We start from the raw sequence: 13,529 nt of genomic DNA, 5'->3' as shown, positions 1-13,529 counted from the left end.
TTAAAAAGCCACAGGTGTGGGAAATTAACCTTTAATTGCCATTTAAACCTGTGTGTGTCACCTTGTGTGTCTGTAACAAGGCCAAACATTCAAGGGTGTGTAAACATTTGATCAGGGCCATTTGGGTGATTTCTGTTATCATTATGATTTAAAAAGGAGCCAAACAACTATGTGATGATAAATGGCTTCATATGATCACTATCCTTAAATAAAAGACAGTTTTTTTTGCATGATCAGTCATATTTTCAAAATCAGTGCCAGAATTTCACAATTTCTGCCAGGGTATGCAGACTTTTGAGCACAACTGTGTGTATGTGTGTGTACATACTGTGTGTGTGTGTGTGTGTATATATATATATAATATATATACTAGTTGAAATTCCACTGCTGATATCAAGAATCAGCTCTTTAACTAGTGAAAATGTAATTGAAGAAATGTAATTGTTTATCATTGTAGGGGTTACTGTAGCATGGCACTAGCAATGCCAAGATCATGAGTTCGATTGCCAGGGAACACACAAACTGATAAAATGTACCTATGACCTTGAATGCACTGTTTCTTTGGATAAAAGTGTCTGCCAAATGCATAAATGTAAATGTAGATATCTATAATTCATATCCTGCACATAATTAAATGTTGAAAGGGCTTGCGATTAGTTTCATCCTATTGCTGTGCATGAAACGTGCTTTGTTAATGAACACAACCCATGGGTGCAGTTACAGTAGTTAGTGACTCATCTGAGCTCGAGTGGATGTAACCAGAGACACAGTGTTGAGTTTCTGGGGACACATACATGTTTAACGTGTTCTGAGTTTGTCATTTGGACATCTTATTGAACAGCAAGTGTCATTCTGTGTTCAAGTGCACCTGATAGACTATGAGAGAGGCTGTCGTTATTATAATACAGAAGTGACCAAAATGAATCAAATAAACACTGGACAGCCTGACAGAAGCTCTTGTTTGTGTACCAGTGGTTAAGAGTGTCTAAATGCACCTGCATCACTTTTAAATTATTTATTAATGCACTGTATCTAAATGAATTTGCATACACAGTAAAAAGTGCAAAGGGCGAGTCATTTGTTTACATTAGTTGACTATAAGCTCGTTGTACACAACACCTTAATATTACTGAAATATAGCACTAAATTAAAATAACTTCTATTGCAGAGTTGCCTTTCTACATCTCTGATACTCAACAACTCGGGTGTAATAGTGAACAAGGAGTTTTCCCCTTAACCCTAAAACGCTGTGTGTATCAAATATGAATCACAACGTTTGACGGCTCCTGTTTCACTCTCTGTTCAACCTATGGTACGTACGTTTCACATGTTTATGGACCATTTAGTGGTTATTTGTGAAAGTGGTTTCAATGTTTATATGGATCTATTTAAAATGGCAGCGGAGGCGAAAAGTGACTCTTATGTTGGGATAAATGACAGCTTATTTTAATAAAGTAAAAGTGACAGTAATGATTATATTGTTACTGATATTTTAAAATGAGTATTTACTGAATATGAGCAACTTGTGCTTGGTTCAAATTTTGTATATTATTTTATTGAAAAAGCTCCTTTGAAATCCATGTATCAAATATGATACAACAGGCTTTTGAGGAATATCTCTCCATCACCGTTACATTACATTCATGCACACCACAAAACAAATTATTTTATAAGATATATTAAAGTGTGAACTGATATTTCTGTGTATTTTCATATATGCAGCGTGCTCTGTCATTATAACGATCTCATTATTTTACATCACAAGCCATTATGATGTCATCTTACCATAAGTTCCTGAGACCCAGCGAAAAAACAATTTCTCTCTTTTAAATGTCAATATAGTGTTTGGTGCATAAAATAAAAATACATATGATAAAAATTGTTTATTGAATTGTTTATTCATATTGTATTTGAACTGTGATACATTTCAATCCATATTTATAGAGCAATGAGAGGAAGTTCTCAAACATTTGGTATCTCTGAAAAGCCCAGAGAGTCCTCTGATAATACCCCAAGATTTACCACTGTAGAAAAACTTCAGTAACAAACGTCCTACACAAAAATCAGGAGGATAATGACCTTTAAAGACTAATGCATCAAATATAATACATACAACAAAAACGTGCAAATTTTTTGTTGTTGTATGATTTCTTTTTATAGTTTGCCTAATGGTACTAAAAATATTTTAATGTAAAAAAAAATAGAATATGTCAAGCTTTACAGAGTTAAAATAACAACTTCTCTTGGTCATTCATGTGCACTCGGTGACATTCTCAAATGAAAAACATGTAACGTTTTAAGCTTAAACATAGCTAGACAGAAATGTTGTAATGATAAAACATTTTTATTTATATAAATTATTAATTGCAATTTCTTATTAAATAATAAACATATATTCATAGTATGCATTGTGAACATTGTAATTGTATTCTTTAACATTAGTTAACATTGGGTTTCATGAACAATATTTTTTCAATGCATTTATTAATATTGGTTGATGTTAATTTATCAAAATACTATAAGTGTTTGTTCATAGTGCATTAACTAATGTTAACATTAGTGTATTAGTATAAGCAGAAATTAACATTAAACAAAATGTTAAAAATGCTGTTACAAATATTGTTCATTGTTATTTCATGTTAACTAATGCAGTGAACAAATGTTAATAAACACAACCTTATTGTAAAGTGTATTTTTTGTTGTCGTAGGCTAATGAATATTAATTTATTATTGTGGCAAAAAGCAGAAATGAAACATTTTAAATCTGTTCTGAATATTGATTATCGGACACGTAAACAAAACAAAGATCTGTCATATTAATGTTGGTCTGTCTTTGAAATGAATTAAAATGGTTAACATTTAAGTGAAGTCTGTGTTCTGTATAACCTCTGTGGTTTATTTTTGGTTTGTCAGATGGTTTATGGTTTATATAGAAGGTGTGTTTGACAGTTTTAATGAGCATATTCATAAACTCATTTTACTGGTTTGTTCTGGAAGACCTGTGACATTTGGCTCACTTCCTTTATTATCAATAATAAACTGACAATTTAGTTAGCGCAATTAAGCCGGAAAATGACACAATCATAAAACAGCACGTCTATAACAAGCCTTTTAAAAGCTCGTTCAATGTAAAGACGTTCCATCTGTGATATGCTAGAATATCATCAGTCATGTGGACTATAACGGAGGTTAACTAGCCTTAGAGATTTGAGTTTGATCACTTTTGGTGTCATACATTAGATCAGTGTGTTGTGATGGTGAAAGCATGTTTCTGTGACACATCCAGCACTTTGACATTTGTCAAAAAACAAAAAGTGCTTTATTTGATACATTTCACTCTGTTTAGTGTGCAAGGCAATAACAGTTTTAAAATGAAACTTTCATTTTATTTTTTTCACCTAAATATCAGCCAGTTTGCCTGTCCTAATTCATCACCATTTTAATAGGTTTTATAGGATAAAAATCTAATTATACCCAAAATGTAGCTTTTATTGAAATTACAATATTAATCCTTTAAGCTCTGAAAGTGTTTTTAAAGATTTAAAGATCAGTGTCCAAAAGCCTCTCCAAACAAATAAAACACAATAATTGTACATAAGAACTAATTACACATGCAAACACAACAATGAATAAAGGTTTGCATAGCATGCAGACATGATTTTAGTAATGAGATTTCACAGAATGAGTTTCATTCTGTGTCATTTGAGTCATCATTGAGTCTGTGTCATGTATTTGGCGCCATCTCCTGGTGGTCATATGTAACATTGTGCTTCATGTGGATTATCTAATGATCTATACATCTGATTATCTTGTGTGTGGACTCGTTTAAAAGATGATCACTTCCTGTAAGTAACAGTGTGTGATATTTTATGTTCTGTTTAATTTTTGTAAAGTTATGAGCAAAAACGCAACATAAGCAACACCAACATAATTGTCAAAGACATATACTTAGCTATTACTCGCTATATTTTGTCTGTGAGTAAAACAAATAGGCTGGTTGTATTCTACTCTTTGAGAGCTTTCCAACAACACATGACATATGGCTATTTAAACAGTATGATGTTTTTAACAATTACAATAATATGTAGAGTGCAACTTTTCTAAATAAATTATCAAAACGGAACAATTCTGATTTGTCTGCAAATTTCAAAGCACTTGTTCAGTTTTGGTCATAATGTCTACATGCATTGGAAAGTAGAACTTCTAAGGATTAAAAACGATTCCTGTTTTGTGTTGGTCAAGACTGTAATATGTTAATATGTTCTTGCGGGCCCATCTGAGCTTAAAGGGTTCATTGGTTTTATAGAATAAAAATCTAATTATACCCAAAATGTAGCTTTTATTGAAATGACTATTAATGAATATACTCTAGTTAGCCTCATCATGTTTAATAGTTCAACTCAGTTCGACATCAAAATTGTATAATAAATATTTCACACACACACACAAAATATTGTTCTCATTAGACATTTAGAATATAACAGGGCTGCCACAAAACATATTTTAAAAGAGAAATGTTGTGGATTGTTAATTTTTCAATTTTAACGATTTATTACTAGGCACACAAATACAATTATTGAGCATGTCAGGTTGAGAATATTCATACTTTGACTAATTTATTACAAGTCACACTGAATTTGTGTGATAACACCAGAATGTACTTTTAAACTTTTCAAATTAAATAATATTTTTTATTTTTCCTGAAATTGTCTGTTTGGCTACGCAAGACATCACTGTGTGTATTTGCCCCCATAAAACAATATTCTCCTCCGAGTTCTTACACAGGTGTGTTTTTAACATTTCGTTTTAATTTGTCATCCAGCAGATGAAACGGCTCGTGTGTTTTTCTCACATGTGCAGAATGTGATTTTTATTAGTGCAGCTTTAGCGGGTTCATCAGTGTAACGAGTTCCTCTTCATTAAACACACAGAACTGACGAGAGAATTTATGACTGATGACGTCTGTAACGTTCAATATCAGCAGCAGCTCATGTGACAGAACGAGCGCTTTCACACACGTCACTGAAAGTGTTTGATTATTTGTGTGAATATGTGTTATCAGATGTGAATAACCGTTTGTGTGTGTGTGTTTTCTTCCTGAAACGCCTTTGTTCCTCAGGACAGTAAATTACCCATAAAGCAGTGTGCCAGCAGCGTGGCCGAGCTCGTACATTTGTTTTATTACTGCAGTGAACATACAGACATGAGTGTTATCATCACCTCACTGCAGAGAGACGGGACACGGGTGACACAAGTTAAGCTCAATCAACAGCATTTGTGGCGTAATGTTGATTACCACAAAAATTATTTTCTTTAAAAAAGCACAAATGTGTGTTCCAGTGAGACACTTACAATGGAAGTCAATGGGGACAATTTTTGGTGGGTTTAAAGGCAGAAATGTGAAGATTATAATTTTATAAAAGCATTAATTCATTCATTCTTCTGTATTATTTGAGCTGTAAAGTTGTTTAAATCGTCATAACTTTAAACAGATGCTGTAAGTAAGTGATATAGATATTTTTTATATTATTTTTATTTTTCTCTCCTTATCTCCCCAATGTGGAATGCCCAATTCCCAATGCGCTCTAAGTCCTCGTGGTGGCGTAGTGACTCGCCTCAATCCGGGTGGCGGAGGATGAATCTCAGTTGCCTCCGCGTCCGAGACCATCAATCTGCGCATCTTATCATGTGACTTGTTGAGCGTGTTACCGTGGAGACGTAGTGCATGTGGAGGCTTCACGCTATACTCCGCAGCATCCACGCTCAACTCGCCACGCGCCCCACCGAGAGCGAGAACCACATTATAGCGATCACGAGGAGGTTACCCCATGTGACTCTACCCTCCCTAGCAACCGGGCCAATTTGGTTGCTTAGGAGACCTGGCTGGAGTCACTCAGCACACCCTGGATTCTAACTCGTGACTCCAGGTGTGATAGTCAGCGTCAATACTCGCTGAGATACCCAGACCCCCTGTTAGTAAGTGATTTTAATTTTTTGTGGTAATCAGCATTATGTCACAAATGTTGTCGATTGAGCTTCACTTCTATTGAACCCGGAACATTCCTTTAAAATGAAAAGAAATAAGGCATATTTTTTCATGAAGAAAATGAAGCCTGTTTTAGGAACATTAAGAGTTTTTTCATTTTGACATTATTTTCATGACAATAAAACCACATTTCCACTCCATTAGTATAATTCAGTAAAGCTTCATTCTCATTACTGTAATATGAAAAATTTATATATTAAGTTAATCATGGTAGTGTTTGTTGTGTGCCGCTTTGATTAACATTGTGCAACCCCACGTGCACATGCGTGGACATTGAATTTCGGCTTCACTATATGCAACACATATTTTAAATTAATTTAAACTGACTGAATACTGTTCACAAGACTCTAGTCATTTAAGGGTTAAACTTCTGCCGCACCGAGTCACATGACACAACAACATGACGTTGATTTCCGTCAAGTGCTTCTACAGACACAGCGCCAACAAAAGTGACTGATCAGAAATCTCTTTACGTTTTTTCATTGAAAAAGTTTCGAGTCTCTAGTTTCATTTGATATGCCGCTTTAAAAAATTCATTTATTTTTCATTCATCAGTGCGCTGATAAACATGTGCACACATGCGGACTTTGGGACATTATTCCCTCAAAAGTAGAAAGACATGTTATTTTGAATAACTTGAAATCAACATGAACACATCTGTGGATCATTTCACTTCATTTTAATAAACATTTTGTTATATTTTATTTTATCACTGTACAATACGGTTCTATTCATTAATATCAGTAAATGTATTCCTATATATACTGTACATTATCACACTGAGAATAAAAAGCTGAAAAATGTTGTCTTTCAGAGTCTTTATATGGAGTTAGGATGAAAATAAGGTGCATTTCAAACTGTTCTGAGACCAGTGCAGACAGACAGCACAACTATTTTCTCTAGAAAAAAAAAATATATCTCTATATATATTTTTGCTTGTTTATTATGTGCTACTAGTTACAAATCAAAAAGGGAAATAGAAAATGCACACAGCAGTCACACTCGGGTCTCAGGAGGTTAAAAAACAAACATTGTGTCACTACTGAAAATAATGAGAATTCCCAAAAAAAGTAAAACATCCAGACAATAATGGAAATTTGGGGTGAAAATGTGTTTATGAAAATGTCAATGTGAAAACTCTTTATTGTCCTCACTCCATTTTCTTTCTGCAAAGTTTCTTTATTCTGGGGTTAAATATGACATATTTTGTGAGATTAACTGATACAATAATGCTGAATCCATCAGTTTAATGCTGTTATGAGTTTTGCATGTAATTCAGACCGTGTTTAAGTGAAATACTGTAACTGTGTATTTTCTGTCTCTCTGTCAGTTGGTGGCGTCTATCATCTTCATCAGTATCGGTGTCGTGTCGTGTTTTCTCTGCGCCATCATCGACGGCATCATCGCAGCCGAGTTTATCGTGAGTGTCACATGAACATCCAGCACTCTCAGATGACAATATTTTTGCTCAGATGTTGCTCTTTAAGAGCTCATGAGACTTTAGTATATAATATAAATAATTGCACACCTTAGAACGTCTGTCAACCAATCAGAATCGAGCATTTAACAGACCCGTAGTATAAAGAGATTTAAATACCCAAAGTATGCAGTAATTCATTCTAGTCATATAGTCTTATATTACAATAAATCACTTCATGTATAATAGTTATATTGATTATTGTTATTGAACATACTGAAGCTCGTCTTGAAGATCAGAACATTAAACTATCATAAATACTGCAGAATAGTCCTCCATATAAATCTCTCTCTGTAGGACAGAAGAACGCTTGCGGAAGGCCGTTGTGAGTTTTACTCCAGTGCTTCTGGTTATTCCTATGAGAATTATTACACTCAGGTGAGTACAGCAGAAACATTCACATATTATTAGTAGTAGTAGTAGTATTCAGTGGCTTATAAACTACGATTAGGAGTTTGTTTCTGTTTTAATGGTTCATAAACAGATGTCGATGAAAACCGCTCATAGATTCCTCTATTACTGTGATGGGCTCATGATGTGTTTCTATTCTATTTGGTCTCTGTTAGAATGAATGCATCTATATAATGTTGAATATGCATGATTGATGTCTTTACAGTAAGTGTTCAAATGTTATTCTCATTCCTGTCAGTGTTTGTTTTCACACGTCTCTCTGTTACTCAATTAAAATCATCACTGCAGATTTATGGACACTTTTCATTTGTAGAATTTATTTGGATTTATAATTTTTTATACCATAAGATTTGATTGTTAGTCTGATATTCTGCAGACATCTTCAGGATTTTATTGGCATTAAGACTGAATATCAAATAATGGGTGATTCTCAAGAAACCTGTCAAGAAAATGTCCTGGTCATATTTAACCGTAATCAATGCAAAATATATAAAATTAGATTTTATTTTTTTTAGGATCATTGGGATTATCTCGGCCTCTGAGTGGACTAGAAGATCAATCTAAGTGTCATAAGAAAGCTGAGATCCTCCCCTTTGCGTTGATATATAATATTTTATGATCAATAGACGATAACATATTTTTCTGATAACTTGTTTTGCATGCTTTTCCAGCTGGACCACATATTTTGTTCTGGACATCTAAGATATAACATTGGATTATTCACACAAGCAAGCTCACAGACACGTAAACAATGGCTCATTTTTTAGAGAACTTTCTAATGTAAAAGCAGATATAAAGTGTTTAGCTATTTGTTGCTTACAGCAGCAGTGATCAGAGCATAAATGAGACGTTTGTATTTGATGACTTACAGAAATCATATTTCACTTTGTGATTCTTTTGAAAATCTTTTGAACTGTGGTATTAGGGCAACAAAATAAACTATACAGTTACATTCCTGATAATGAGAGCTTTCATTTGATATATGACATGTCCATTTAAGTGCTATATAAAGGACTTTTATTTTCATATAAATATTTCTATCCCATGACCTCTGGGGGGCGCTAATTTGCGCTGCAAATGTTTTGAGGCCTTATTTTGTTATTTGAAGTAACATAAATGCAGAAGTGATGTTTATCTCTGAAAAGATCAGATTCTAAGCTTTCAAATGATACCTCATATGCCTGACTTATGTATACGGAGACTTTAACGTTTTAAACGTAAACTTTAAGATTGTTCTAAAAAAAACAAAAAACAAACATAAGAATTCAAATTCTCCAAAAAAACAAATATATCTATATATTTTTAAACATAATCGTAAATAACATCTTAAAGATAGGATAACCTCACAGCTGTCAAATCCCAAAAGGTAAGATGTTTAATGAATTTACTGGGTTGTTTCAAATGTGACGCATTCTATCATGTTGAGTTGGAAGTCGTTGTTTATATACGGTTTTGTGTTTTGTTAGTTTAATTTGCTTTAGTAAATGTTATCACAAAATTCAAACAAATGCTGTTTTGAAGCTTCTTTTTTTTTTCTCCCCAATGTGGAATGCCCAATGCGCTTTAAGTCCTCGTGGTGGCGTAGTGACTCAATCCGGGTGACGGAGGATGAATCTCAGTTGCCTCCGCGTCTGAGACCGTCAATCTGCGCATCTTATCACGTGACTTGTTGAGCACGTTACCACGGAGACCTAGCGTATGTGGAGGCTTCACGCTATTCTCCGCGGCATCCACGCACAACTCACCACACGCCCCACTGAGAGCGAGAACCACATTATAGTGACCACGAGGAGGTTACCCCATGTGACTCAACCCTCCCTAGCAACCGGGCCAATTTGGTTGCTTAGGAGACCTGGCTGGAGTCACTCAGCACACCCTGGATTCAAACTCGTGACTCCAGGTGTGATAGTCAGTGTCAGTACTCACTGAGATACTCAGGCCCCTGTGTTTTGAAGCGTCTTAATGTGGCAAGCTTTCCAATGAGAACTTTTTTCTGTGCTGTAATTTCCTCAACAAGAACCTCCAGTTCTTGTCTACTGAAGTTTTTGTTTCTTTTCTTTTGCTCCATGTCATATTAAAAATTGTCAAATGGTTGCCAGCAAGTAAATTATCCTAGTACGGTTAATGTTGTTAAACTAACACATCTCAAGCACTTTACATTCAAAAGAATGATCACCAGTTGCTTGCTACAGATTTACCAAAGTTGAAGTATTAAGTTTGTTATAGTATTCAAGGCAACCTCAAATGCAGGCTAGTATAATCAATGTCAAAGCCTATAATTTAATTCTTTAAAAAAACATTCTTAAGAAAATATTTCAGAACTTCTTAAGAATTTTTCAAGAATTGCACTTGCGAGCATCTTTTTGTTGTTTGGATTTTGGAGTAAAATAGGCCATTTTCTGGACAGGTTTGGTCAGAATCACCCTCTTACTCACTTGAACCCCTTTAATTTGTGGATCTCTCTCTGAACAGGTTCACTGCCATTCTTACGGTAATCAGTGTGAACTGAAAATAAAGAGCAACACGTGTTACTGCTGCGACTTACACAGTTGTGACAGGTGAATTGATCAGTATGAATATTCACAATCACTTTCAATGAAACTTGCTCAATGATTGTTTGTATTTGTGTGTTAATACTCGGTGTATGTGTGTGTTTTCAGTTCAGATTATCACGCCCAGTATTACATGTTCACGGGTGTGCGCAGCTGCTGGGACGTGGTGTATCTGTACCGGCTGCTGTGGGCATGCGTGTCACTCAATGTTCTGGGTGTGTTTCTGGGCATCATCACCGCTGCTGTACTAGGAGCCTTCAAAGATCTCGTGAGTTTCACTATCAATAAAAACTACAAGAACTGTTAAGGTGTTTTAACATGACTCGTGTCAGCACTGCCGAATACATTCAACTCAATGGAGTGAAGCATCAGCGTCACGTTTCTGTCAAGCGGTGCACTCAAAATTGGAACAGTTTTAACTTTGATCCAGTTGCCGCTGACCTTTCAAAGCGTCAGCCAGTGATTACCGGATAATTTAATATACAATAAGTCTTTCAATGACAGGTCCAGTTTTTTTTGCCTCACCAATGATGTCAAAGGAACGCAAAATATTTATAAATATTTACCTTATTGTTTCTGAGCACCTGGACTGTAGATATTGATCTATTTAAGTTCACTAAGTACATCCTCATGTTTTTAAACACTGGACTTAAAACTACGATTTGAAGACACGTTGACTTAAAAAGTGCACTGCACGTGACCTGAGATGTGACACAGTGTGATGCTTGTGTATGTAGAACAACAATACATATCGCGTCCAGTGTGAACATATTTTATTGTCCAATTCCATATCAATGCTTTGTGTCAATCTGAAAAATAATCTTTTATATGAATTCATTTTTGTGCTATTGATGAATTTGTCTGTGTTTGTGTGTTTTATTCATGGTTCTCTGGTTCTCTTCAGACTCCGGCGATTCGAAGTCAGACGTCAGCTAGTCCGGTTCCGCCACCTCACATCCTGTATAACCCCACACAACACCTCATCACCTACACCGGCTTCTGCCCGTCTGGACAAACTCTGCCCGGTTACCCCAATTACCCTTTACAAATGCAGGTGAGTGCCGTCTACTACTCAGCTAACTTCAGTTATCATATGCAGTGGAGACTGGGGCCGGTTGTCACGCGGGGAAGTTGTCACAAGGACCATATCTCAGTTACAATGAGAGTTACAGACAAAAGTCCAAATGTGTAAATGTGTGTTTTCTCAAGCAAAGGTTTTGCATGTCATCATTATATTACGATAGAAGTCAATGGGGTCAGTTTTTGGAGGGTTTAAAGGCAGAAATGTGAAGCTTATAATTTTATAAATGCACTTACATTAATTCTTCAGATAAAACTTGTGGATTATTTGTGATGTAAAGTTGATTAAATCGTCATTTTTACATTTATTTTACATCAACATGGCAACAAAGTTGTTAAATTGTCTATAACTTCACACAGATGTGGTTAGTAAGTGATTTAATCACAGTAAAATCATGTTAACACACATATTGTTTATGTCTTGTGTCTATACTTTTGAAACAGTGAGTATTTTAATGTTTACAGATTGACCCCATTGACTTCCATTGTAAGTGTCTCACTGGAACACACATTTGTACTTTTATTAAAGAAAAAGGAGGGACGAGTCGAAATTCATTTTTGTGGTAATACTGTCAATTGAGTTTAACTTGTATTGCACCCGGAATCATAGACAGCTATTAAGGTATAATGTAAAAAATATTTTTTTTAACCTCCGGAGACCCCGCATCCACATACGTGGACATTACGTTTTGGCATCGCTATACGCAACGCATAATTTCATTTAATTTAAACCAACTGATCTCAGTTCAGGAGACTCTGTGCTGTCAGTAAAGGGTTAAACTTTCGATGCATTGAGTCGTGACAAAACAACATGGTGCTGATCACAGCAGAGTTTGTCTTTGGGAGAAACGCCAACAAAACTACATCTGGTAAGAAACCTCATTAAGTTTTTACATTAAAACCTGTTTGAGTCAAAAGATTAAAGTCTCTAGTTTCATCCGATATGCCATTTTTAAAATGTGAGTGATTTAACGGGAAATGGCACGCTGTTAAACATAATAACCACATACGTGGATGATCAGTTTCAGTTCAAATATCCTATATTTACTGTACATCACACTGAGAATCAAGTATTCATGCAAAAGCTGAAAAATGTTGCTTTCAGAGGCTTTATATGAAAATAAGGTGCATTTGAAACTGTTCTGAGACCAGTGCAGACAGACAGCACACTGGAGGTTAAGTCATTCACTAAATAGGGAGCAAGGGAGCATCCTATAGCTCTCTATGCAGTTAAGTGCATTCACTCCTAAAATCTGATCAAAAGTTCAGTTTCAGGCTGCAGATGATGTTTGGATCACTCAACATGTTTGACAGACATGTGACAATGATAATCAGTACATAGATTCAGAATTTATAATGTATCATTTTATTTTAACATGGTTGGCAGTGATTGGATGATCCTGGACATTAATGCTCATTTCTGACCAATCACAATCAAGTATTCCAGAGAGATGTGTAATAACACATATTAGTTCTTGTTTTGTTTTTTTTAATCCTTCAGCACATGAGCAGTTACCCACCACCCACAGCAGATCAGACGAACACTGAAGTCTCGACCTCGCCATCTGACGACACTCAAACCTCCATCCACACCAGCACAAATCCACCTGGACTGGCTCAATCCACATCTCAGGACACAAGCGGATACATGCTGACCCCAAACGCACCCTCGCTCTATGCACACTCTTTAGGGCCCCTTGAGAAACCTCCACCCTACGCCTGCTGAACACGACAACAAACACCTCGAACAACTCGTGATGGATGTAGAAATGACCTAAAAGATTCCTCGTGTCTGTGATTGAGGAAATCCATCTTGTAGCAAACGTTGTCAAGGTTGTTCTTCCGTTTTTTCCAAAATGTTCAGAGTTTAGTGTTAGAACTTTTTTGTTGGATCTTCATACTTGATTCTCCACCTTCCAGCTTTATTACGCTCGAACGCAAGCACACAAACGTTTGATTTCAC

At 35.5% G+C, this 13,529-nt stretch overlaps 1 protein-coding gene across 1 annotated transcript in view; it reads left to right on the top strand.

The window, feature by feature from the left end:
- LOC127443462 (transmembrane protein 255B) overlaps window positions 1-13,463 on the top strand; it is a 30,116-nt gene extending 16,653 nt beyond the window's left edge. The window contains exons 4-9 of the mRNA XM_051702101.1: window positions 7,377-7,466; window positions 7,821-7,901; window positions 10,407-10,492; window positions 10,595-10,754; window positions 11,391-11,540; window positions 13,068-13,463. Coding sequence (XP_051558061.1) covers window positions 7,377-7,466; window positions 7,821-7,901; window positions 10,407-10,492; window positions 10,595-10,754; window positions 11,391-11,540; window positions 13,068-13,292 — 792 coding nt within the window. The 3' untranslated portion in view covers window positions 13,293-13,463. The remainder of the gene's footprint in view (window positions 1-7,376; window positions 7,467-7,820; window positions 7,902-10,406; window positions 10,493-10,594; window positions 10,755-11,390; window positions 11,541-13,067) is intronic.
- The last annotated feature ends 66 nt before the right edge of the window (window positions 13,464-13,529 follow it).

This window comes from Myxocyprinus asiaticus, chromosome 7 (genome assembly GCF_019703515.2).
Source record: "Myxocyprinus asiaticus isolate MX2 ecotype Aquarium Trade chromosome 7, UBuf_Myxa_2, whole genome shotgun sequence".
NCBI classification, from domain to species: domain Eukaryota; kingdom Metazoa; phylum Chordata; class Actinopteri; order Cypriniformes; family Catostomidae; genus Myxocyprinus; species Myxocyprinus asiaticus.
Note: the sequence above shows the minus strand (reverse complement) of the source record. Positions and strands in the feature narration are given on the sequence as shown.